The sequence below is a fragment of the Lethenteron reissneri genome, chromosome 11 (assembly GCF_015708825.2).
Source record: "Lethenteron reissneri isolate LAM-NWPU_2019-01 chromosome 11, ASM1570882v1, whole genome shotgun sequence".
Taxonomy (NCBI): Eukaryota; Metazoa; Chordata; class Hyperoartia; order Petromyzontiformes; family Petromyzontidae; genus Lethenteron; species Lethenteron reissneri.
Window position 1 is genome coordinate 11,279,872 of NC_083789.1, and position 26,830 is coordinate 11,306,701.

The 26,830-nt window shown below is 52.7% G+C and overlaps 1 protein-coding gene across 2 annotated transcripts in view; it reads right to left on the bottom strand.

Moving 5' to 3' along the window:
* LOC133341471 (homeobox protein Meis1-like) overlaps positions 1–26,830 on the bottom strand; it is an 86,557-nt gene that overhangs the window by 25,149 nt on the left and 34,578 nt on the right. For both annotated transcript variants that reach the window (XM_061550135.1, XM_061550134.1), the window contains exon 8: positions 12,119–12,261. In XM_061550135.1, the coding sequence (XP_061406119.1) occupies positions 12,119–12,261 (143 nt within the window). The remainder of the gene's footprint in view (positions 1–12,118; positions 12,262–26,830) is intronic.

The window sequence follows — 26,830 nt, forward strand, 5'->3', positions numbered from 1 at the left end:
ACCACGGAGGGCCACCACAATTCTCTGCAAGACGGAACGAGCCTGAATATATATTTGTTAAAATAACGCAACGCTTAGACAACTGCCGGGGAAGTCCGCGGTGCTCTGTTGGCGATGTGGACAGACCGCAGGGGAAAGAGACGGGGGGGAAGGCGATCGCTCAGAGCACGACTTGCCAGCGCGCTCGTCCCGCGTGCGAAGAAGAGTCGCGCGCACGGCGGCGGTGGCGGCGGCGGAGCTCGCCCAGCCACGACGTTTCCTCGTGGGAAGATTTGTCTTCCTTCCGAGAGGAACCCAGTCGAATGTGTTCCCAAGCCATTTCAGGAAGCGACATTTATTGCGTCTACGTTACGTTGTACTCGAAAATATGTGTGTTATGTATGAGTAATGGTAAAGCAGAGAACGTGACATAAAAAGAGATGTGTTAATTCGTTATTTTAAATAAAATATTTCTTTTTTTTCATCTCAAAAATGGTCCACGGCATACCATGGCCATCCAAACATTTCGGGTAACCGCCCCTCTTGCCCTCCTCCCGCCGTCCTCCACCCCGCCCTTACCGCCCCCCGGGTGTCCCTCTGTTCCCACATTCAGGACGTGGCGGTGCAGTTGAAAGGAGGCAATACGCCCGAGAGAACGTCCACCGGCGGAGACGGCGCAATGGCGTTAGATCGTGCGCACAAGCTCGGTGGCTTGGGGTGACCTTCATCCAGCAGTGGATTGACCGTGTCTCATGATTGAAGATGAGTGGAAACCTGTTATCCACAGCACTTCCTTGGCACAGGTTTGACAAGGGTTTAAAATTTAGATAGATTTTTATATATTTCAGCAGCAAGGGCCCGATAAGCTGTTAGACTCTATTTCATGGGCGTCCTGCGATGGCACCGACGCGATATAATCCACTGCTGGCTGAAAGCCTCCCCACATAATATTGGTCTTGGGGGTTCGTTGACCATACTTCACCAAACTGGTCAGTGTGGGTTGGTGAAGGGCAGGGGGAGCCCGGAATCGGTTCAGACATCACTCGCCACTGACGTGAGTGGCCAGGAATCAAGCACCGGTCGCTTGGTTCAACTTGCGTACATTTCATTAATTCTTACAATAATAGTCTACTTTTGCAAACAGCTGTATTGCGTATATAACCTCATACCACAAACAAACTAATTATCCTCCGTATAGCCTTAATAGACCGTTGGGGCAAGCGCTGTTAGCGAGCACCTCTGAAGGCCGGCACAGCACATAAGGGGGTGGGTGGCCAGCACGACGCCTCGGCCACCTTTGTCTCCCCAGTGGCGATGTTCACACACCACACCAGGTACTGATTTAAGGCTGAGTCGACCTAGGGGAGGCCCAGGACCAGTTCAGATAATTCTCAATGGTGGTGGCCATGAAGAGGATTTGAACCCGGGCCGCCGGGTTCATAGCGCAGCGCACTAACAGCTACACTACCGCTACCCCACCGCAAAAAATACGTAAAAACATACACATGCACGCACAAATATGCTTGCTGTTTTTCTGTACCTACGAGCCACTCACCTGCTCGGACCCCCCCCCTCCTCCCCCAGTCGGCACAAAGGAAGGGGGAGGCGGAAGACGCCAGATGCGTTTTGCGTTATCAAAAGATAGAGGAAGGCACGTGAAGAGAAAGAAACACCACCCTGCTACCCTCCCTCTGGCATCCAGCAATGCTCAGGCTGTGTGCTGAATCTCCGGCCTAATCCTTTCCGGAACATTCCACACAGATAGAGCTATTCTGGCTTACGGATAACATTAGTCTTGCTCTATCAATCACATTTCGCAGACAAAGTCTTCCATTATTTTTTTCTCCCCTCCGGGGCGATCTCGTAGTTAATGCCTCTGTTTATAAGCCACGCTATTTGCCCTCCTCGCAAGAACCAAAGCAAAATAAAGTGAGCGAAATCCCATCAGGTTGCTGCGATTAAGCGCACACAGCAATCGCCGGCATCTGCCTTCAAGTGGAATACGGCGTTCGCTCTCAAACGGCGTGATCATTAGTTCGGTATAAACTCGCTATTAATGTCCGCTCCGCTCTCTGACAATGACGCCGTTTTGCGTGAGGCCGTGAGACAGTGGCGCAACCGGCGGAAAGGGAGCATTGGGATCTACGGATGAAATGCGCCTTACAAATGTTAATTATTATTATTAACACTATTGTATTGTTGCGAGACGCACCCAGGACATCGACAAACTTGCACAAATTTGGTGGCGCACGCACACACAAACACACCTACAGGACTATAAGACGTGACTCCTAGCTCTTGCGCTATACAATCCACGTGTCTTTAAATCCGGAGAATACAAGTCGGAATTACATTTCTCTTTTTAAAAAAAATGCATCTGTGATGTACAAGAGCCATCTCAAACCTTTTGAGGGGGGGGGGGGTGGCAACAGCACCCCCCCCCCCTCTCCCCAGTGGGGGGGGGGGGGGGGGCTGCAGAGGAGTCACAGCCGTCGCGTGATGCGTGCATAATCGACGCAAGGTTGCCCACAAGCTATAAGCCTATAAGCATCAGCGACGTCCACACGAGGAGACGTGAAATAAACCCTTCCTGCACATCCAGATGCTCACGGTCGGGTGAACAGAGCTGGGGAACACCAGGCCATGAAGAATTTGGACACGATCCTGACAGATTCTCAGATGCAGCCGTGTCAATTGCGTAGCTATCGAGTGTGCAGGTGGTGCGGCTGCACCAGAGCCCATGGGACAGAGAGCAGGGTCCAGGTTCTGGACTACGAAGAGCAGGAGAGGGAAGACAAGTGACTCCCGTTTCACCCCGCGCACGCAGAGGATCCAGGCCAACTATGCTACACCATTGACCGTGTGGGGTTTTCTCTGGAGCCCTGGACCGTTGTAGAGGTCCAGTGGTTGGTGAAAAAGGGCCTGGTGCTTGCTGAAGAAAGAGTTCGTGAAAAACACGTTGGCTCTTCGTTGGCCCCGCTTTCCGCGTACCGTTGGACCTCAACTGCCCCGTGCACCCGTCGGGCAGAATTTGTTTGACACCTGAACGGCAAACTCTGCTTCGTTAATCCACCGCGAACACACTGTATTTGTAACGTGGTTCATTTTTTTTTTTGCGTCAGAGACGATCGCAAAGCCTAGCACAATGCTAACGAGAATGCTGCCGGCGGGGCGAGAAGGCAGCGATGAGCACGGGGCAATGTTTAACTCGGCGCGACTGGGCACCTCAATGAAAGTAGCGCTGCTCGGGCCAAAGAAAACACTCCGCATAATACGATTAACACTAAAGATTTTTAACGAGGTTGGCTGGAATTAAAGGAACTTTAATGGGGAACTGTATCCACTTCAGTCGCAAAGATTCCAGCTCACTTAACATGGATCTTGTTTCTATATTAAGTCCTCCCTTAAGGGGGGGCCCTGTTATCTTGAAATGATACGGGGTTTTGAAATGAAAATATTCCCGGCACACACTCAGACACACACGCAGCACACACACACACCGCACAACTGCACACACACACACACAGTCTGCATGCCAACCAAAGTCCATTAAGCTCGTAATTGGGGCCCATTTAAATAACGATCATCCGCAAGGATTCACAAACGCAGGCTAATGGCAGCAGGGTGGCGAGTTAGAAAAAAGGGGGGGTAGGGAGAAGAGGGGGGGGTGGAGGAGGGGGCCTCTTTATGGCAGAGGGCCGTTGATTGTGGATCTGCATAAAATATGTATTCTGGGATTTTCAATTTAAAGCATGTGCACAAATAATGTGTGGGATGTGGAAGTGTGTGCGCGCGTGCGTATGGCTGCTAGGGGACACGGCAGTTCGAGGGAGCCAAGCTGGTTTGACTGACGTCGCCAATTGTCTCAGCATATTGTCTGGCCCTTCCGAAAGGCGCCGCTGAATGTGTAGGGGTTGCCACCTTACAATCAGAACAAAGTACGGAGAGAGATCGAGTTGTGCTTCAAAGTAACGCATCACCGTGGGCACGCAGGTGTTTGGAAAAACATTGGCGTCAAATTGCGCAAACCATGTGAACGTGATTCACAAAAATGGAGGCGCGGGTTTTTCGCTCCCCCGCGCTGCGCAACTCTCAGACGGTCTGTTTTCGGGTCGTGCCCCTCGCTCGACGTCCAACGTTTCGCTCCACGTGGCGATCTCAGCTCCTTCAGGAACTGAATGGAGGCATTCGGTAGAGGCATTTGGCTCCTGAAGAGGCCGCTAGCACACGGAGCGAAACGACGGACGTCGTGCCAAACCACACGAAGTTGGTACGACCTGGAAGCACACCGGAGAGAGAGATTCTGGGCGGGGGTGACCGCCCTGAACCCACTGGGAACTCGACTGTACAATGGTGGTTAGTGGACACGGCAGACACAATGGGAGCCCGGAGTGAAAGAGGATTCCGCCTGGAACAGGAAGGGTGCCGCCGGCGATGGCGAGATGTCATGTCCCTCGCCGGGTATACAGGAGGTCGTGGGTTCGACCCTGACCCTGACGATGCCCTGTATATTTGGAGCTTGTGTGTCTCTCTCCCCGTAGTCGCGTGGATTTTTCTCCGGGCCCTCCGATTTTTTCCCTCCAGATTTAGAAAAAAATATGCGTTTAGAGTATTTGGCTGCTATACATGTCCACGTGATAATAATCCCCTTCGTTAAACTGTCATATGTGACCAGGTCACCATGTGAAACAGAGCTAGAAAGTTCAGTGGGCCTTACCTGGTGAAATTAAATAGTTAGTCAATGTAAAAAAAAGTTAGTTTATAGTAATAATTTTGCGATGCTGCCACAGTGGTGTAGCAGTTAGCACAATGGTCATGGGCAGTATCTAACCACACTTCATCACGCTGGTCAGTGAGGGGGGGGGAAGTCGGTGAAGCTGAGAAGCATAGAACTACAGTACAACCATGTATTTTTTCTGCACTGCCCTCCACGTAGACGAGCGGCAGGCTTTAACACCTGTTATGCGTGGTGGTCGAACGACCCATGCATTATCCAGGCTCAACCCGGCCTAGGTTCAAAGCTCCTGGTGAGATAGGGCATAATGCGGACGATTTGGTCATTGGAAGGAACCATCGCAGCACTAAAAACACAAATGCAGGGGGCTATTTTTGGATGACATTTTTTTTATTTTTGCGAAGGGCCTATGATTATGTTTGTATCTGCCCCGTGGGTTAACTCAGCGGAACACGCGGCTTGGAATCGTTTCTATCATTGTTTTTGGACAGTTAATTGCCGTGGGGCAAACTGGGCTTGCGATCGAGAGGTCGCTGGTTCCAGGTCGATCTCCCGCCACGGCAGATGAAACAACGGTCAGCGTCGCTCAAATCCCACAACCCTCCCCACCACCACCACCACCACCTTCCCCCATCGCTTCTGTCTACCCAGGGATACAAATTGGTATATCCGCAGTTAAGTCGACCGTCACGTTACGTGTGGTGGGGTAAAGCGTGGGTATTGAGACCCCTCTTCAAAGATGACGTTTTGGCCGCCGGCATGAAAGGGTCGGCCGATACATCGTCCGGAGCGGCTCTCCCCTGAAGGTGCTTGAATGGAGCTCCTTCCGCGAGCAGTGATGTGAGCGAGGAATTTCAGGGCTGCGCCTTTGCCTTTCGTCTTGAGCGGAGATAAGCCACTCTCCTTGAACTCGGAGTCGTGCTCCGCCAGCCACGTCACCCCCCCCCGCCCCCCCAAGAAGCACAACCACTCAGTATGCGCCTTTATATCCAGTGTGTTCCAATTACCGTGCTTACTATCGCCCGTCAAAGCAAATTCCCGACATGCTGTTGCTCTTGCGTGTGCAATTCGCTGTCCATGCACGCACGCGGAGACGTGCCGCTTAAGAGCCGCGCTGGCAGTGCCATCGGTGACTGCACAGGCATCACACACACACACACAAATGCACCAGGAGGCAAATATCCCCCCCCCCCATAATACAGGGGTTTTTTGGGGGGTTAGATGGCATGAATATATAAATGTGTCGTTAAACCCGCCACCACCCGACACAGCCAATTTGTAAGGTTTGTCACGTAAACAGAACGTGCCTATTCGTTACTAGTACAGCACACCGGTGTCTGTGAGAGTACTTCCACAACATTTACAATCTGAGTACGACGTTTCGCCAGGAATTACAACTAGCTTCATCAGGCTACAGCCAGATTTGTGGATAAATCCTCCCGTTTCGTTCCTTAAATAGAGGGATTCCAGATTTTTGGGGCAAGTGCTGTTCGCGAACACCTATGAAGGCCGGCACAACACTCAGGGTGGTAGTCGCCCTACGCTGTTGCTGGAGGGCGACTAACTCCAACTGCCCAGTAGCAGCGTCCTTCACGAGCCTCCTCCACAGAGGCCTATCTTAACACCGCTGGGACTGGTCATTGACAAGTTCACTCAGCTCCACATCATCTAGTGCCAATCAGTCCATCTCTTCTCTAGCCTGTGCTAAGTTCGTTTAGCCCCCTTTAAACGAGCATGGCACGGGACTCACTTGAGGCTGAGTCGACCTTGGGGAGGCCCAGGTCCGGTTCCGATAATCATCGCTGGTGTCGGCTGTGAGCAGGAATTGAACCCGGGTTGCTGAGTTCATAGCACAGCATGCTATCCACTACACTACCGCTCATTAACACACACACGCACACATATATACTATACCTATGACCAAATCACCCAGAATGCACCCTCAATCTCATCGGTGCACAAAAGCTAAGCAGAGTTTAGGCTGGACAGTGCTCGGATGGGTGATCAGGTGCGATAGGGTGCCCACGCGCTTCGTTGCCAGCAGACCGTAATACATACAAATACATTTTGTATTGAAATGTACTCTACTCCAATATCTATGATGTCCTCTTTTTAAATCCTTTATATTAAGTTCACTTGCTTGCATGCTTGCGTGCTTGCTTGCTTGCTTATGACCGTGCAAATCTTTTGGTCGTTTTTTTAACCCACTTCCCGTGATCCAATCGAGCTGACATTTTGCACACAAACTCGTTGTGCGTGACAATTAATTTTCATGAAAATTTTTTTCCAAAATTTTACACTGTTTAGGGAAAAATTATTTAAATATTTAATTACCAATTGCTTAATGGTGGCAGACAATCATCTGACCCATAGGTGGCAGCCATCTCAAGCCAGAGGACGAGAGGACTCTAGCCGCCACGCATATAAAGGATTTATAGTGAAAAACTTTGTTTTTACGGGTTAATTTTTTCTTCATGAACCCACCATGGTGAGCGCGTGGTCAAATTACACCCATGATCCGCACGGTTGTGTGGGAGACCCTCAACCGAAAGAGGGTCGTACACGAACAGCGTGAACATGTTTTTTTTTACAAATCCAATGATGAAAGTGAACGAGTGCCGTTCGCCTCGATTAAAACGCAGCAGCAGCAGCAGCAGCAGCGGCGGCGGCGGAATTCTCAGGTAGACTCTGTCCCTCCCCGCCGCCGGTTATCTCCGGCGGACACGCGCGGCCGGAATCGCGCGGCACTCCTCCTCAGCTACTTAGCGACAAAAGTAGGAAATGAAAGGGGGGGAGGAAGAGAAAAAGCTACCCGACACGACCCTGAAACCAGAGGGGGGGGGGCAGCTTTGGTGTCGTTCAACAACCCGTTTTGAAATTCACCATTGGCAGGAGCGAGGAGGAGATGAGAGGGAGAGCAGTGTGGAGCACGGGGCAGATGTCTGTATTGTGACTCATTTGCATAATCATGCAAATGGAATTCGGCGGTGTACCGCCGACACAGAGAGCAATTCACCAGGGAGGCCGGCATTGATTTGGATTGTCCCGGCCCTGGCTATACAAGTCAAATTAACTCCTTTGTACCGGCCAGAGCTCGGCGCTCCGTTATTCTGCTGCTCTGTATTCAGGCCCTCTCCCCCGCCTGCGAACATGCCTTCTGAGACTTGGGGCCAATTGACAGCGTTTGATTCGGCTTCTTAAATACGATGCGCAGGACCGAAGAGGTGGGTGGGGGGGGTTGGGGGTCGGTCGGTCGGGCGGGAGGATGGGATGGGTGGGGTTGGGGTGAGAGAGAGAGAGAGAGAAAGCCATGGGTAAGATCACTGTATCAGTGGAATTCAGTCAATTTAATAACCGCTCAGAACACCGGCTCTTAAGAGCGCCGCCACGTCACGGCTACGCGGAGATCTCTGTGTAACGGCAGCGGCCGTCAGCTGACCTCTCTAGTACCGCTCCCCCCACCTTACCACCCCCGCCGCCCCTACCACCCTCGCCACCCCACAGCCACGACCGAGCCACCACCGCCCCCCCCCCCATCCTCGCCACCCTACTCCTTTCTGCACAGACAAAAAGGCAGCTCCATAGACCTCGCCCTCCAACCCACTCCCCCAGCCGGCCTCCCTTCTCCTCCCATGAGCCTGTCAAGTCCTGTAATTAATGATGCAAGGCCATGACCCTTGCAAAAATGCACTTAAGGACTACTTAACGAGTTCAGTTATAAGTTCAATATAAATTGCATTTGCTAATCGAAACATTAAGTACACTTTAAATGCGCTGCTTAATACCCCGCATTACGCAACGATGCAATAAACAGATGGGTACACATCCTCACGTTACCAGCAACAGACCAAGCCGCACCACTCAGACCCAATAACGCCGCGGTTACGATACCAAACACGACCGCCAATTAAATCACGATCTCTCTTCCCCCCTTCCCCCCCGATAAAATAACCGCGCGCGGTACCCACAACGTCAACAACGCGTGCCGAGAAGAACCACCGCTGCTCGGACCCAACGCGCCGCTTACCCACAGGACATTAACGTCTCTTAGCTGCTATGCGAGAGCGCCGTCGCTTGATGAAAGCTTCGCAATACGCGGAGGGAAGGGGGGGCAGGGGGCTGTGAACTTGGTCGCTTGCGTCGAGGCCGACGGCCCTAGTGCTCCGAGTCGTGCGCTTTGATCAGGAGAGGCCTGCGAGCGGCACGACGAGTCAAAGGCCAAGAGGGTATTAGCGCTTTCACCGCGGCTCTTGAGCGCATGGTTGGAGCACCCTCGACCGGCACGCTGAATAAACCCTCGCTTCCGTTGCGTCCGACAAACATGGCCAAACACAGAAAAAAAAACAACCCGCAACCCCCGCCGGCATTTATCTTTCTCTCCGCGACAGCGAGCCGTTTGCAGAAGCGTCTCGAAAACGGTTCCGTCGCCCGACGGACGCAGTGCCACTCCGCCGCTAATGTGGCGGCTTTTGTGATCAGATGGGGACTGAGGAGGCGGTGGGGGTGGCGGGGGGACAGAGGTGGGGTGGTGCTGCCTCGAAACAATAATCGTCGTGGCCTCTGAAGGTAAAACGGGGGCGGTCGCAATGGGAGAAATCCCAAGCGCATTGCCCAGTTTCAGACGAGCGACTCTGAATAAATATGTAAAATATCCGTATCCTGCCGCCAAAGCTCGTCAATGACATTACGGGACAATAAGACAATTCATACAGAGCAACCTTTAAACACAAGTCGGGGGTTTGTCACGGCTATCTCTCTGGAGGAATACCCACGAAAGCTTAACGTGCGCACGCGCGGCACGCACGCACACACTCGCTCGCTCGCGTACACAATGTAAAAAATTGATCCAATTCCTCGGCGATGTTTAGGTCCACTCGCCGCGCACAGCTGCACTCGCTCGGCAGTTTCGGTGGAAGGCAGCAACCAGCGTCGCGCTGGGAGCAGAGTGCTGGGAGCGGAGCGCTGGGGGGGTGGGGGAGGGTGGCTCGGCGCAACCGCAGTGTGGAGTGCAGCGTTAATGATTTCGGGAGTCTATCCATTGCCTCGGCCCGAGCCAGCCGAGCGGGGAGCACCCGTTGAGAATTTGGCTAATGAAGAGCATAATCAACACATCTAGCCAGCCGGGGCTAGACAAAGGCCCCGCAACGGCTTGCCCTTTCAATGCAGATAAAAAGTGATTAAATGCAGTGGATTGCCCAAATGACCTCGGATCGATTCACAAGCCGTTCCATTAGGCAGGGCTTTTTGTGCGAGCGTTCTTATTTGGTCAGCGGCTACGCAGGTTACACGGGGTGGGGGGGGGGGGGGGAGGAGGGGGAGGAGCTGGGGGGTTGGGGGGGGCAGGGCACGGGTGACCTCGCTGCTGTAACCCCACCGCTCCAGGGTCGGAGCACCTTGCCCCGCGTTGGTAGCGGCGCCGGTCGCCGGCGCTGCACGTTCCCACGTGCAGCGCCGTGACGCGGGTACAGGGGACCCCCCCCCCCAGCGCTGGCTTGTTGGCGCCAACGAGGGTTCGTGCATTCATTTCATTCGTGAATTCATTCCGGAATTTCAAATCGGATCCTGTCCCCGGGAAAACGTTTCCGCAGACGGCACACCACATCCATCATACATCCAGCTATGGCTGTAGCCATGCGTCACATGCCACTGTACCAGCGACCCACATAATATTCAATGAGATAGTAAGGCCTGCGTATACGTTGTGAGTGTGTGTATAGTGTACGCGCTGTAATATGTGCAGAGATTCATTTCGGTCGGGGTCCGTCTGGGTCGGCGACCCGGAGAAAATATTTCAGCGCTCGGCACTCCACATCCACGATTACCTCCTGCGCCACCTACCCCAGTCTACGAGCCACCCGGAAATTATTGAGCGAGAAATCAAGCCGCGCGTGAACGTACGAAACGGAGCAAAGTGACGACCGTCATATGAAACAAACTCTAAAGCTTGTACGTACCACGTGTCAAGGCTGGAGATGTTTAGGCCGCGTGCATTTTTTTTTGTTTAAACCAATAGATTTTGTTTTTTTCGCGGGAGGAACAATGGTTTGAATGTAAAATGTAAGCACGATAATTATTATTATATTCATACACACCGCACGTTATGGTCTCACAAAGAGATGAAAGTGAATGTTAATAGTTATTCATTAACTCCACTACAAATGAAACCGTGCAAAAGGAACCAGGGGAAATGCTGCTCGCACTCGTACTCATCTCACAGCTTGGAACGTGACTTTTTACCAACAATTACAGCGCAGAGAACGCTAACTGAATGTCCCTCCGCTACCCCCCCCACCCACCCCCCTTCTGAACCAGCCCCATGGCATCAACGTTAATTATTACGGGACACTGCGAGACGGGGCAAGAGGAACGACACGGATGAGAGATTTACGCAACTTGTTAGAGGCGTCGTATTGTCTGTGGAAGGAAAAGTCAGTGGGGGCGTGGGCCGGGGTGTGGCGTGAGAAGGGGATATCGCCAAATAAAGTGGCGACATTTATGTAATGGGAAATAAGTTGTACGTGTGTGCATGCTGAACTTATTTCGTGCCGTACATAGCCAACCGTGCTTATCGGAGGTGCGGGAATTGCCGGTGGTAGAGACCGTCAAATAATGCCTGATAATTCCGACTTAGAACGCACACGGTATTCACTGACTCTGAGGAACCAGAGTATAGCAGGAAGGCAGCCACCACGTGGTGGGCCGGTGTATTACCCAAGCTCTGCGGTCCTCTGTATGTTAAGTTTTTATCGGCAAATTAACGAGTGTTTAAGTAGTGGGAGGAAACCGGAGCACCCAGACAAAACCTACGCGTGCGAGGGGGAAACGCTCTATCCCGCGGTGACAGAACAGGCTCAATCCACATTGTTGCTGTGCCGCATTCTGCTGGCGAGCCAGACTTATGGCTCCCTCCTCAACGCCCACAGCAATTCGTGTGCCATCCACCAACCGTCACCTCCACAGTGCTGGATTACGGGCCACGTGCATAGCCACCATTGCCTGAATGAGCGCAGCCAAGCGAAAGGAGACGTGTCCCACACATCCACCACGGAGATGGAGGAACGGAATCATCTCGTGTGCGCGGGGGGAGCTCGTCCAGGGGTTGGCAACCTGTGGCTTTTGGAAGGGCTGTTTCGTGACGTTGTTTATTAATGGCCACCGTCTCGTTTCCATCACGTGCATTGTGGCTCTTGAAACATTGAGTTTTTTTTACGGAATTCGGAAAAATAATGCCTCTTCTTGTTATTTTTGGTTGCCGGCCCCTGAGCTCGTCGAATCTTCGCATTGCAAAACCGTGAGATGATGGCGAAGAACTTTTTGGGCGGGTCTTCGTCAAGCAGTCGCTAGATCATGGCAGACGGCGATCACGACCGTGGGGACCGCAACCGTCACGACCGCGGGACTCACCGTCAGGTGCTGGAAGAGCCAGGCCCGCATGATGTTGGTGGCCACCTTGGGGAAGATCCCCCGCTTCTTGTCCCGTTTCCGGTCCTTGTCCAGGTCGTCGTCGTCGCCCCCCTCGGAGGCCGCGCTGTTGTCGAGGCCGTCCCCTAAAGGATCGAGAGAGAGACGACAGATGAAGCGGAGCGGTGACGCTTGCCTCGGGGCTGGAAGTACTCCGGTTTAACTAATTGATGCGGCGCGTGAGGCCCCAGCGCGTCTCGCCCTGAAGTCATAATTTACAAACGATGGGGGTGTGGGGGGGGCCGCGTTTGTTAAGCGGGCATCCATTCTGGAGGGGGGGCACATTGCCCGACGTTGCCCGCTACCCATCAGAGGAGGCCGCGTGAAAGCGCAAAGCACCGCCGCCCGGCGTCGCAAGGCTTTCTGGGGCACAGCTCTCCCCCCCCCCCCCCCACCGCGCCGTCAAAATCCGCGCAACGTTACTCCGAACTGTTTCGCTTTCATGGCACGAACAACAACATCCATTATGATTATGTCACGACAAGGCACACAACCGAGGGTGGCTTTTGAACCTGCACGAAGCCCGCCCCGCCTTTCACCTGCCACGGCCATTAAAGAAATATCTCCTCCCCTCTTAAAAGCCATTGCCTTTCCTCTCGCCTCGGGCAAAAACCGTGCCTTGAAAGCGTGTGCCCCGAAGGCTTGTGAATAATGTACCGAACCAAGGAGCTTCAAGCCTAGATGGACCCTGGCAGTTGTGCGGTCTTAGAAGGGACCTAATCAGAGGGAATGCATATTCATCGCGGCGCGCGAGCACATCCGTCGGCATCTGCCGCTGACGCCGCGCACGCGCGCGGCTCTCTCCCAGAGTTCGCGAGCGGAGTTGCAAATCCGCGTTGGGCTTGCCGGGGGCAGGGTGGGGGGGGGGTGATTCTGCTGAATTCGAAACTTTCGCCTCTGCGCGGCAACGGTCCGGAAAAGATAACACTTTTAAGCGTGCATATTTAAGAGTTGACGATTTTGTTTTTGTTCCAACGAAAAATAGTTAACTTTACCGTACGCTCATACGGAACGAACCTATACACCAGGGCATACTTTGACCCCGACCTCACAATGTCGAGGGCTTGTGTCACAACGTGGCCGCGTTCGATGCTAAACACGCAGTGCGTGCGTGCTTATAAACGTACAACGACTTGGCTTTCACGTGGAAGCGTGCTTTCGACGTGAGGCTACGATGAAGCAGTTGTATAATTAAGCCACGTGCGATGCGGTCGTGCTCTTGTGTTGTTGTTTTTCTTCTGATTTCTCTTTGCTTCAGTGCCGTACTTTTGTTGCCATGTTGCTTTGCTTTTGTCATGTCGGTGACCCAGGTCACGCTTGCAAATGAGACTCTCATCCTGGTCTCTCGAGCTCAACAAAACCATCATCGTATCGTCACATGCACTCGCAATGGGCATTCAATGCGATTGTTGTAAAGTCTCTTGTGGTAGGGATCCCCATTCAACATTTGCCACAATGTGACACAAATGTGTAGCAAATTGCTACTTAACATTATTTCAATATTCAGATATTTCTCTTTTCTGGATTGTAATAACTCATCGCTTATATCCATATATCATTGTTCACTATTGCAATTCAAACCTAAAATGTATTTCCGTAAAAGGAGTCAGAATAATAAAACAAAAATTCAACAAATGATTTGGCGATATTGGCAGTGGTGCACAAACAACAAAACAAAACTCAACAGGTACAGTGATGTTCTCTGAAGAAGGATCATTGTCCAAAACGTCACCTATTATACAATTTTCCTTTCAAGGCCACAGTGTTATTGACGAATGTGCTTCGATTTATTCTAAAATTATGTTCAGTTTCACCATTATTAGAACACATCAGTACAGAAGAGCCATCGTTGCTTACCGCCGCCTTAATGCACCAAGAATGGCTTCGTGTGGACCGGCCTCCCTGGTCAATGCGGGGTTATAAACGAGGCATTTGCTGTTGAATCCAATGCGGTAGCTACACCGCGACCTAACCGCGGAGTCGGACCGATGACAGACAAAGTTTTGGCGACAAGGTCACTGTCCGCCGCGACACCTCGGGCCGTGTCACAATATTAGCGCCGCGCTACCGATAACAACGCCGAAAATACACCGATAATAAGAGCGCGTGGGGGTAATTATCACGGCGGTGATTTGTTGCCGCATATTGGCAACCGGGAGCGACGAATGCCTGGAAGCGAAAGCTTTATTTGGCGGCGTAGGCATGCTGCAGGAAAATCTCTCACGCGCAACCCCGGGGGGGGGGGGGGGGGGGGGGGGTGGTTGTAAAATTTAACTGACTCACCCAGGAAAGCCACACCGAGTCCAAATAATCTTTTTTTTTGCACGAGGGTCCTCTGCTCCACGTGAAGATGTTTGGCCAACAACAATGACACCGATTTCTGATTGGTTGCTTTTGCGCTGCTTCGGGTGAGTAGAATGTCAAGGGCTCGGAGCACTCTCGAGATCTGAGCTCTTGTTAAAAACCTGACGATGCCTTTGTGTAATGTCGAGCGAAAAACGACGCGGAAATTTGGAAAAAAATTGCTTCATCTTATTCATCATCATCATTGCAATTTTTTTCCCGTGAAACACAATTAATTGGCACGTTTGCCCACGTGACAACTTGAATGTGCGTGGCTCTGGTGGAGCGTTAGAGTTAAGAACTGACACAATACCTACACGACCTAACCTAAAATAAACCAGTTACAAATCGTAATATTGTTCGTGAAAGCCCACGTATGAGTGAACAATGTCACTGCGTGTATTTAGCTCCTCCGGGAGGAAACCAGAGAAGTCAGAGGAATCTCACGCAAAACACGGGCGCAGAACACACAAACCCCACGTGGTAATGTGCGCGAGTCGGGAATCATATCCCGGTGCTACATGCGGCGAGGCACGAGTGTTAACACTGCGCCACCACATTGCCGCCTAAAATAGTTGCAAAACATTCATGGTTTCACCACAAAGTCCATCGATGTGGGCCCAGAGAGGCCTTTGCATGTATGCATGGTGAACCTCTTTCGCACCGTACGTAGCCAACCGTGCTAACCCGGGGTACGGGCGAAGGACAACAAACGAAACACAAAAAAGCGGTTGTTTTTCAATCTCGATTCAATCCTTGGGGGAAGTTAGGAGACAGCATCGTGGAGAGACCGTGTGGTGTCGGTTCACCCCATGCTGCCGCAGGGCGATGCCGGCAACGGGTCAGCTCCCCTCCGGTACCGCTGATTTGCACGGCCCCTTCCTCGATCCACTGCTGGATGAAGGTGGGTTACGGCCGACTCCAGAAGCGTTCTCCACATCACGCGGGACATGCCGGGCAATCGCCCGGCACGTGCAGTTTGCCACGACCGTAATTTGTATTTCCAATGGGATGTTTGGTAAACGTGAGACGGACGTGCTGCAATTGGGTCGTGAGGACTGCGGTTTACCAAATCCTTCGTCATACGAACGAGTGAGCCCGCTGCTGGATTATGATGGATGGATTCCTCATGGCGGTTATTTGACCATACTTCGCCAACCTGGCTGCCGCGGGCTGACGCGATTCCCGGCATCAGTGGCGTGCTATATCTGAATCGGTTCTAGGCAGCCCCCATCACCAACCCGCATCAGTCAGCTAGGCGTGGCCGGGAATCGAACTCGGCTCGCCGGGTTCGTAGCACACTGTGCTAACTACTCCGCCACCACTCCACTGCTCCCATCACTCTGGTCTGAAACCAACGTCAAAAAATAACCCAACTTATATCTCTCTCCCCTCTCTCTCTCTCTCAAGGGGGAGAAGGAGAGAGGCGTTCCACGTCTGACGCGACGAGGAGAGCCATGCGTGATGAACTGACGACACTTAAATAAATCTGCATCGCTCGTTGGCATGACAGCACACCTGACCGCACATTTGGCCCGCGGGCCTCGGAGCGGCCGAAACGGCCGCACTGCTCCTCCGTCGACAATTAAAGGGATCATAATTACGTGCGGGAACGTAGAAGAAAAATAATTGATTTCCGAAAGGAAAAAAACCAGAGGCCCACAACGCCGCCTCCTCATCCTCCATCAACAACAGTGGAGGCTCATTAGAGACGGAGGCGCGGGCGCGGGGACCCAGGTTTCCAGGCCGGGCTTAGATACCGCGAGGAAATGCCGCGGGGCAGGTCCACGCGACGGCTAATGGCTTCTGACGGCCGCCTGGAAACGTGGACGCGGTAACCCGCGCCACCGCCTCCTAGCCCCCCCCCCCCACCACTCCTCCAACTCCCCCCCCACCACCCCCCCGCGCACCGCTTCCCTCGCGACAGGCACGGGAAATGTCAGAGTCTCTGCCCATGGGGTCCTGGGGGCCGCGTGCCAATTAGGGGCGGCAGCGGCGCAGCAGAGACACCGCGGGTGAGGGACGGACCACCCCCCCCACCACCTACCCCGGACCGCACCGCGCGACAGTGAGGAGATCGCGGGTGGGCAACGGTGCCACACACGAACGTGTGTGGCTGGTGCAGTGCCGTGCCCGCCCGCCCGCCCGCGCGCTCTCTCTCTCTCATGCGCGGCCCCATTTCTGAGATCTTTATGCACCCAATCACACTGTCAATTTTCTGGATGCCGCGGGGTCAGTCAGGGGAGTATTTGTAATGCGGCGATAAAAGAGCGTAAAAATCAAAAACCGCTGTATGTAGGGAACAGATTTACATAGTCACATGGGAGCCATTACCACGAGAGGGGATTCTTTCAGCACTGAACACAACAAAAAAACTGCAGCGACAAAAAAAATTAATTAGCCGAAAATTAATTATGAATCCAAAGATGCCTAACCACTTGAGATCAGACAACTTGGCTAAAGTTTATTTTTATTATAATTATTATTATTATTTATTCACGGTTTTTTTCCCTCCCCCTCCCTCTCTCTCTCCGCCGCTATTTTAACATGAATAACGACGCCCGGCGAGGTGGCAGCAACGCGCGGGGCCCCTGACGCCGGCGGACGGATAACGAAATGAGCGTGGGTGGATTAAGAACCGAGCGTGGGTGGATTAAGAACCGAACGTGGGTGGATAACGAATCGAGCGTGGGTGGATTAAGAATCGAGCGTGGGGGCTTGCAGGGCCTATCACGGGACGACTCCCGAATTAAAGCGGCTACTTTGCTCATGTGACCCACAAATGAGGGGGAATAACCCGGGGATGGTAACCATGCAAGACTGGGAGCATGAGAGCGATCAGCCGAGAGTGGGGCGGGGGGCAGCGATTGAGGAACATCGCCGCCACCGCCGCACGAGTGTGACCAAAGTACAACGATCACACGGTGGGGGGGGGGGGGCAGGTGGTGGCGGGGGTGGTGAGCGGGGGGGGGAGGCCCGGGCCCGTGACAGGGACGCGCAGAGGGCACCGGCACGCCGAGTCATCGGGTCATCAGCCCTCGGGAGTGGCAACGCGATTCGACGACGACCGTGACCACGACGACGACACCGACGAGGGATCGGCGCGCGAGCGCGGAGGCGGCCGCCCCTTCGCCACGCGCGACGCGCTCACCTCGTCAAAACGGAGCGCGCGGGGGAATTCCTCGGATTTGCGGCGCGACCGTCCCCAGCCGCGGGCCGCTCGGGGGTTCGTGACCCTCTTTACCCCCTGGCCGTACCCCGGCCTCACAACACCGCAGGGTCCTTTCAAGGGATTTTTTTTTTCCTGCGGAGGATTAAACCCTCACTTTCTCCCCGTGTTTCATCCCGGCTCTTCGGGATCAAAACGGCGTTTATCGCATTCAGTCGGCGCTCAATGGGCCCAAATGTTGGGAGCAGCGGGGGTCTCCCCTTTGTCTGGGATTCCCACATTTAGCGGCGGTGGCGGTGGCGGCGGTGGCGGCCGGAGGAGGAGGAGGAGGCTGGGAGGACAGCTTTCCCATATGGTCCCCTCCGCCAGATTCCACCCTCGGTGGTACTAAAGGGGAGCACTTTACGGTGCTTCTGCGTCGCTGCCTCGTACACTAACATGTGGATTCTCTAAATGATCCATGGCTTGAAAGAGAGAACTGTTCCCATATAATCCTGGGCAATTTCTTCTTTTTTTTTTACCAGCAGCTAAGCTGGGACGAAGTCGCGTTACATCACAACGTTCGGGGGGTGGGGGGGGGCGATTGCCTCCTCGTGCTAAGAGCAGCAGAGGAAGAACACGCAGAGGGCAGTAGTATTTTAAGACCTGCGTCTCTATCCGTATTTAGGGTTTTTTTTGGGGGGGGGGATTGTTTCACGGGCGGGAGGGAGTTTTCTTTTTCTTCTTCTATAGCGTTACATTTTGAATGCTTTCCCACCAGCGTTCTTTTCAATATCCATTGCAAAACAGTTGAAAGCAATAGGACACAGTGGATTCCACACATGCCGCGTATTCATCGGCCAGGATGGGCTCGCGAGGCGAGGCCCTGACCCATAACAAAAGGAGACAAAACCAGCGCCTGCAGATAAAAATCTAAACTGTTTGGGGGGGGGCGGGGGGGCTAGGGCAACGCACCCGCCCAGCAGCCCCACACAATGAGCCGGCTTGTAGTAACGCAGCATCGCGGGCCTGTCAACGGGCGGCATTCATAACACAGCGGGGACGGCGAGAGCGCGGCCGGCGTGGTGCTTGCACGCCGGCCGCGCGCGAGCCTAAATATTTGGGCCGGTTTCTTTTTTTGTTACGTTTTTCAGGGAGGCGGAGAAATTCCAGCGCTTGACGGAGAAAGTCACCGTGGGGGGAAGTGGGGGGGGGTGTAAGGAGCGGATGAGCGACGCGGTTGGCACGCCGGCGAAATGCGATTCCGCCACAAAGGCGAGTTTGGATCCCAGTCGCGGGTGACGTCGGTGGCGAGTGACGGCGTGCAAAGCGCTCCTGGGTATCCCTCCTGGCACAACAGCCGGGCTGACCGGCGGTGGTGAAGTATGGACAAACGGCTCCCACGGCCGACGACATGGCGTGAGGTGGCTGTCATTGAGCGGTGGAAAGGCGACGCTCTGTACAATGATTGCTTAAGGTAATGGATCAATAGAGCAAGCAAAGTGAACGGAATCACAATCTAGCATTGCTAGCCTCATTATTAAAAACCATCCGAATAAACTGTACGCACACATACAGATATTCACGTGCACGTATTGTGGAAGGGTTAGAGTGGATTTCCTCAGAAGATTTTTTTTATATTTTACCTTTATTTATCATATTTTATCACTAACTACGTCACACGGCATGTGCACACGAGTGAACAGGGGCAGGCCCTTCCTTCACAATATATATTTTTTGTGAATGAGACAAATTATTGTAATTGCCGGGGCTAATTGCGAAGTGTGACATCTATACTATTTATCGTGAAATATACCCACTCAGTAAAATTGTATATTAAAAACCTGGCTGGCGCGCAATTTACCAGACGTCACTATTCCCAAATTAGTTGACTGCCACTTGTATAAATATCGCCGTATCTTACGTCGTACTGTACACGAGTGTTTTGGAGTGGACTATCAGTGGCACAGGAGTCAGCGCTACGAACCTGCTAACCCGAGTTCTATTCCCGTCTGGATCGGGCACGGGCGTCCTTCAACAAATCGCACTGACCGTCGAGGTGAAGTATGGCAACAACAAAACGACCCCACGGCCAACACGGCATGAGGAGGCCTTCACCAGGCAGTGGTTTGGAAAAGCGCTGAAAATTTATCGCACATCTCTGATTCAGCAATTTTTTTTTTCGCGGTATCAGCCGGAGAAATTATCGCCACTTTATCTAACGCAGGCACACGCTGAGGGCAACCGCAACCCCTGAAAATAAAACAAACGATCCAGGGACGCGACCAAGGGGAGGGGATACCTCCCGAGCGAGTGGAGCCATGCCATCGATGCGACAGCGTAACGTAAAACTTGTAGCTGCGCCTGAGCATTGTTAACCGGGCCGCGGAGAAAGGGTGAAGTCAAGCATAATGGATGAGGACATCAAGACGGAAATGCTGATCTGCGTATTGATCAGTGATGACCGCCACGAGACGACCATACGGGGAACGCTACGGCGGCTTTGTCTCGCGCAAATTAAGTCAATTGTTCTTTTCGCCCCGGCCACGATTTACTACCCGGTTGGGCCCCCCCACAACCCACAAACCCGCCCCCCCCCCAACCCGACTGCAAACAAAGAGCATTGGCAGTTTTTATTTCCTTATCGTGCATAGTTTTTTAAACCGTTATTGCCATAATCGCGTCTCGAAATCCCAACGTAGAATTTTTGTCATTCGCAAGGCACACGTGACCAACAAAAAATTGCCCGCCAATGACGAAACATAAGCCAAATCGAACGTTTCCGCAAAGAGAGATTTCCTGGACCGTGCAAGTCATGCGTAAAATGTATTTAAAACATTAACAAGCACCGCACGCCGCAGCGGACGCCAAGGAGGCCTCGATCGCCCCGCTCGGGGTATCCAACCCGAGCCGTCGACTCTCCGTAGAGTCCGCGGCCGTTCGTCTTTAGCCGAGCGACCGCAGCTTCAAAAGTGGCGTTTATCTCAAAAAATAACTTTACGAGCCGGGCTCCTTCACAAGTTTGTTTTTCAGTGGCCGAGCGCTCGGGTAATGCTAGCAGCAGATTTGCTCGCTCTGTCCCGCGTTAATCCTTAAGGGATCACGAGCGGGGGGGGGGGGCGGTTGGGGGGGTGCTCCCAGCCGCTCACAGAGTTCCATTGTGCGCGCAATGGAATGCAGGAAATGGCTGAATAAAAGGGCGGACTGCTGCGATAGCCCATCCTCCCTCCCATCCTCCTCTTCTCCATTCCACTCGGTCCGCTATCTTCCTGAGCATGCCACAAAACATCTGCCCCTTTTAGCCGAATTCCACAGCACCCCACTGCTGCCATACATCCCTACCCCCCGCGCCGCCGCCGCCCCCCCCCCCCAACCTAACCCAGACGTATTTTTCGTACAAATGTCGCCCCCAAAAAACCTTTCCCCACAAGCCCAGAACTTTACCATTCTGAATGCATCGAGAGTCCCTTGCAGGAGCCGTGAAATGCCAGAATCGGAGCTGGGGAATTACCCACCATGCCACTGCGGCAGAGCCCCATGCTTAATTAAAGAGCAAGGGCCTGGGCAGCCCCCCCCCCCCGCCGCCGCCCCCCCCGCCCCCCACCTCTCGGCGTCAAGGCCGCATTTCGCCGGCGCGCAAACCGCGTCGCTCGTCCGCTCCTTACAGCAGCAGCTGCAAACAAACGCCACGCCCGCTCGTCCCCAGCACAAACCCACTCTCACTACGACTACCACAGACGAGGAGGAGTCAGTTGTGCAGACATCGCACCCACCCTGCCCTGCCAGCACAGAGTTAAGACACTCCTACCAGACCATCGCATGACCCCGCCACTTCCAGATCGCAGACTGGACACTGTTGCCAGACCTGTATCTGTGGGGCCGGAAACTGACCATCAACAGAAGAGTGGCCAGGGCTGAACCTCCCCCCCCCCACCCTGCCACCACAGCTCCTACTTGGAATATCTCCAAGTGGGAGTGGATTCTCGAACTCAAAATGTGTAAAAAGTCCCTGTGCTCACAACAGTGCGATGCAATAATCTGATTTAAGGCTTTCTTAAATGGAATTAGGAATGTAACAATGCAACGGTTTTCAAAGACGGATGGATAGCCATCTCGATGTCCGAGAAATCAGCGGGAACCCATCGGCCAATCGATTACGAACGCAGGCGAAGTCGAAACGTTTTCCCGTGAAACAAAACAAGAAAAAAGATTACCGTCGGAAAACGCTAATAAATAAATATAGTCTCCACGCAGTGAAAATGTGGTCCTAATTCATCGTGGCACCCGCGTAAATCTTCACCCCCGGGTTTCCGCGGCATCCCGACGGCCGAGTTCTGCCTCCAGGAAGAGCCCCCTCTGATAATTATTGAGCCACAAAGTCAACCCCCCCGGGATGGGTTTGTCTTCTTTTTGCGATAAAACCAGAGACTTAAACAACAACAAAAAAACCACCACAGCCATCTTGAAATCGTTTTCGAGTCAGCCACGAGCCGCCGGAGCCCGGGCCAAAACTTGAGTGTGACGCAGCAATCCAGCGCGCCGATGCCCGCTCGCGTTACACCGCCGCCACCGCCAACCAGAGGACGCACGAAGAGCAATTTGCTCCCTGGCTTGGGGAACACTCGACCACCAAAGCTACCATTATACCCTCAAATAAATACCACGTGCGATTTTAAATATTCTCAATCACAGCCATAACCCGTTTTTATTGACACAAACAGTTGTGGATCGGATACTGCTGCCATTGCGTAAGTCCTTGAGGTTTTGCGCGCTTTCTTCCCCAGTGTCTGAGTTATTTACTCCCCCCGATGCGTCCCATCTCCTTTTTGCAGCGCTGAGGCAAACGCGGAAGATTCCGCATTCCTATGGCCCGCCGCGAGTCTCTCCATAGGACAACCACCCTCGACTTCCCCACAAAGTGGTACTTCATTTATGTATCCCAGAAGGATTATGGGCCGAGCCAAACCCACAAGGCAGGAATTGAACTCTTAACCTTCCGATTGCGAGCCGCTCGCTCCACCGCTGAGCCACATGGCCAGTTCCATACAGCTGCTCTTTGACGTGTTTTCGGGTTGTATCCAGTGTCGTTCAGCATGAAGTCCGACGTTTCACTCCACGTGCCGGGAGCTTCTTCCCAAAGAAACCCCTCCGCGGTGTAACAATGCGCCGGTATCAACGACCGACATCGACGAGTCTCGAGCTCGCAATAAGCGTGTTAAATTCGCATCGCACGTGTCTCCGTCTCGTCCATTCGTATATGTCGCATCCAACAATGTGGTCACGTGACTCCGGCAGCCACCAGTGGCCGCTACATATTCACCACCCATGTTCAAGTAAAGAATGTATTGTGAGTCGCGACAACCCATTAGATTGCTGGAGCTGTGGATAGCTACTCTCTAAGTTAGCGGCAGTAGGTCGTCGCTAATCCATCAATGGGGCCAGCGGTGAAAGTGTTCCTCCAGGTGTCGCCGTGATCCATCGCCCTCGAGCCAGACCCCCCCCCCCCCCCCGGATCGGCACGGCCTGCATCATCGAGCGCGACGATCCGTGCGCGAGCAGCACTGAGTGTGGGCTTCCCCTGGGGTGGTGGAGCCCACGCACGCGTTCCGCTTTCATTCGGGACCGAGAGTTTAGGGGTGCCGCTCAAATGGCATTAGTTTAGTTTTTGTTTTTACTACATTTGACTAAATTCACGCTTGTTACCAAATTAGTCAATTGCTCGTGCATATAGATTTATCGTAGTGTTTCACCCGAGTTTATGTTTTAGTGAACTGACAGGATGCATATTTTACGAGCGGCTTTGCAAACTTCATTAGAGCGAGGATTTGAGTCCATTACAAAAAAATGCATCCCTGGGGCAAAGCGATGGAAAAAGTCATTGTTTAAGTGACTCCCGTTAAATTTTAAGATGGTCGCGGTCATTATTAACTTCTGTCGAAAAAGGAAATCGTAAACTGTAGCACCGCTCCACCACTTCGTACGTTCACTTGTGAATATATATAAATTATATTCAAATTAGCGGGAATGACAGCGTGCGTACGTGTGCAGATCTCGCCACGCCATGTTGGCCATGGAGGTTATTTGGTCATACTTCACCACGCTGGTCAGTGCGGATTGGCAAAGGCAGCGAGCATAGACGCGGGGAGCATATAACGACGGTACAACAATTGATTTTCCCCTGTACACTCACACATTTCACATGAACAGTTTTCAATTTCGTGAAGCCCAATAGTCTGTATATTTAGGTGAACGCAAAACTAAAACTCTCGCGCGAGGGCGCAACCCACGACGTTTGACCGCACACGCCTCGCACACTCGGCGTATACTCCACATTCACCGCACCCCCCCCCCCCACTTATATTAAATCACATCGTTTAAATGCCGCTGAGTGCGCGCACACGCGGTTGTTTTTTCCCCGCAGCGGCCCCCGCGACGAGGGCGGACGAGCGAGGCGCCTCCGCCTCCGACGACGACGGCGACGCGACAAAAACACCACGGAGGGAAGAAGCGCAATGGCGCAGAACGCGTTTCTTTCTCACTGTCAACAAGAATTCTGCTACAAGTGGCTCGAAATAACACCCTTGGAGAGCCAGTTAAGCAACAGAGAGAGCCCCCCCCCCCCTGCAACCCCCCCCCTCACCCCCGCAAGGCTGGGTGTGCGTGAGCACGGCGCGCAACCGAGAGAGAGAGAGGGCCCAGAGGCGAGGAATGGGTGGAGAGGAGCAGGAGGAGGAAGAAGAGGTGGGTCGGAATAAAGTCTCATACCCCCCCCCCACCATGCCCCCCCCCCCCAGCCACCTCCCTCCAAGCGTCTCGTCCGTCTAGTTTAACCTGTGTGGCAGGGGCATCTCGTGAAAAAATGTTAGGGCAGCAAAAAGAGAGAGAGAGAGAGAGAAAAATGAGGAAAAGCAGGGGGGGGGGGGCAAAAAAAGCCTCCAGGATTAGTGGCTTAAGTACAGCGGAATCAATGGGAAGATAATGTGGAGCAGCAAGGGTTTGGCCATCTCATCTGCTGCCACCACGATTTATGTTCTTCTATCTCTCGGCCAGACTCTAGCAATTTCATTAATTGATTTCTTTGCCGGCGGAGAGAGTTTGCTGCGAGGGCCCTTATCATTGGCAGGACAAAACAATAAAACACAAGTGTCACAACACAGTACCGATCGCGGCAGAGGAGGCTGTGCGCCCCCGCGATGGGTCTGTCTGTGTGTGCGTGTTCTGCCCGGCGCGAACAATTGCAGCTGGTGCTGCTGCTGGTGAGGGTGATTTTAATTATAAAAAACAACACGCGATTTACAATACAGATCATTCTCATTTATCCCGGTAAGTCGCGGATAAACCGTGTTTGTGAAAAGAAGATATGTATCAAACTGCAACTGCTGCGTCGGTTTTTTCGCGGTAGTAGCTCTCCGCGCTTGTCACGACGTCCGACGTTTTCGGCCCCCCCCCCGCCCCATGCTGAGAGAAGGACGCTCATCGTTGCAGCTTGCAAGGCACCGGGCGGTATTCGCACGCTTTCGTAGAGCGAGAGACTCAAGAGTTCGCGAGGAGGAACGACACGCGATCGGGAAGGCAACCGCGTGATAATCCGGCACCAGCAATTTCCCCAGCTCTGCAGTCCTCTATATATTAAGGAACGTCAAAGAGCTACACTTAGCTCTCATTGAGAAAATCACCGGCTTACTAAACACCCTCTACCCCGTGTTTGTCCCTCCACGTAAAAAAAAAAACATTTGAAGTTTATTTTTTGTTTTTTTATGCATCCCAAATGTATCACACGGCCTTCTGAGAATAAATGTTTTTCGTTGCAGCAATCGGTGTTGCTGGCTGCTTGACGTTTCGTTCTGGGCTTGCGCTCAAAAAACTTCGGTATAAAAACACACACCTATAAATAAATAATTATTACACATTATTCCACGCTCATTGCTCTGACGTGCGCGCGCTCGATCTATTATAAGCTGCTCCTCTCACTCGTGACTCAGTGACCGGTCACGTTAATAAAGAATAAAAACACGCATCATTCTACGTGTTCACCGCCTATCCCCCCTCAACTTACCCTCCTACCGCTTAAAAATTAGTAAATTATAAATGTTTTTGCGTGATATTTTGTGCACGTTTCGCATTTTCGACATTATCCGGGCAAAGCCTCAGCTCCATCATCACCTCAGACAATAAAGTGTTGACTTATGTATGTATGTAGAACTTCTTTCTTACCGTACGTAGCCAACTGTGCTAATCGGAGGTGTGGTGGAAGGACAACAAACTAAACACAAAGCAGTTCTAAAGAAATGCGTTTTCAATCTAGATGGTTTAAAAGTGCATGGCTAAAGTGGCTTCCTGATATCGGACGGAAGAGGGTTCCAGACGGCCTCAGAAGGGCATAAAAAAGTGCGCCATGCGGTGACCATCTTTGTTTGATGGCCAGCCGCAAGCGGTTGCTGCGAGGATGACCGGAGTTCACGCGATGGTTACACATGCCACACGGCAACGTACCGCTCAAGCAACGTACTCGCAAACAGGGCCCATTTGTGTGGTTGGCCGCCAATATTTTCAAAGTCAACGCTGACGCTCGTCGAAACCCCCACCGCCCACGACAAATTTTCACTTTCAAATCGGCACGTGGAAAAAAAAGAGGTTAAAAATCGGTAGCCTTACCCCCCGTTTACATGGGTAGGTGTTCGAGTTTGTTTTATTTCAAACAGGTGAGGACTCAAGAGACTTAGATAAAGTCTCAATACGCAAGAGTCACCTGAGGAATCAGTCTGCCAGAAGGCGGCAATGCTTGCTGCTGCTGTGTGTGTATCATCCCAATTGAGCGATTTGCGGTGTCAATTTAGAATTTTGTCAAATATGGACACTGTCCACTGTAAAACGGACGGTGTGTAGAATTATTATTCAGTTAATACACACGGTGGTATTATTCAGGGCAGCCGCTCGATTGGAACCGCGATCCTCCGCAACAAACTGCGAACGCGCTTCCTCTGGGCCATGTTAGCAAGCATGAAGCCAATGCACGTTACACCTGATGCCCACGGTGATGGGAGATAGTGATGGTGGTGGTGGTGTCGGTGGTGGTAACGTATATTTTGCGGTTCCCATGAATTCTCATACCGTGGCATTAAAACAACGGTCAACACCGTCCGAGCATGCTCCCTGGTGGAACT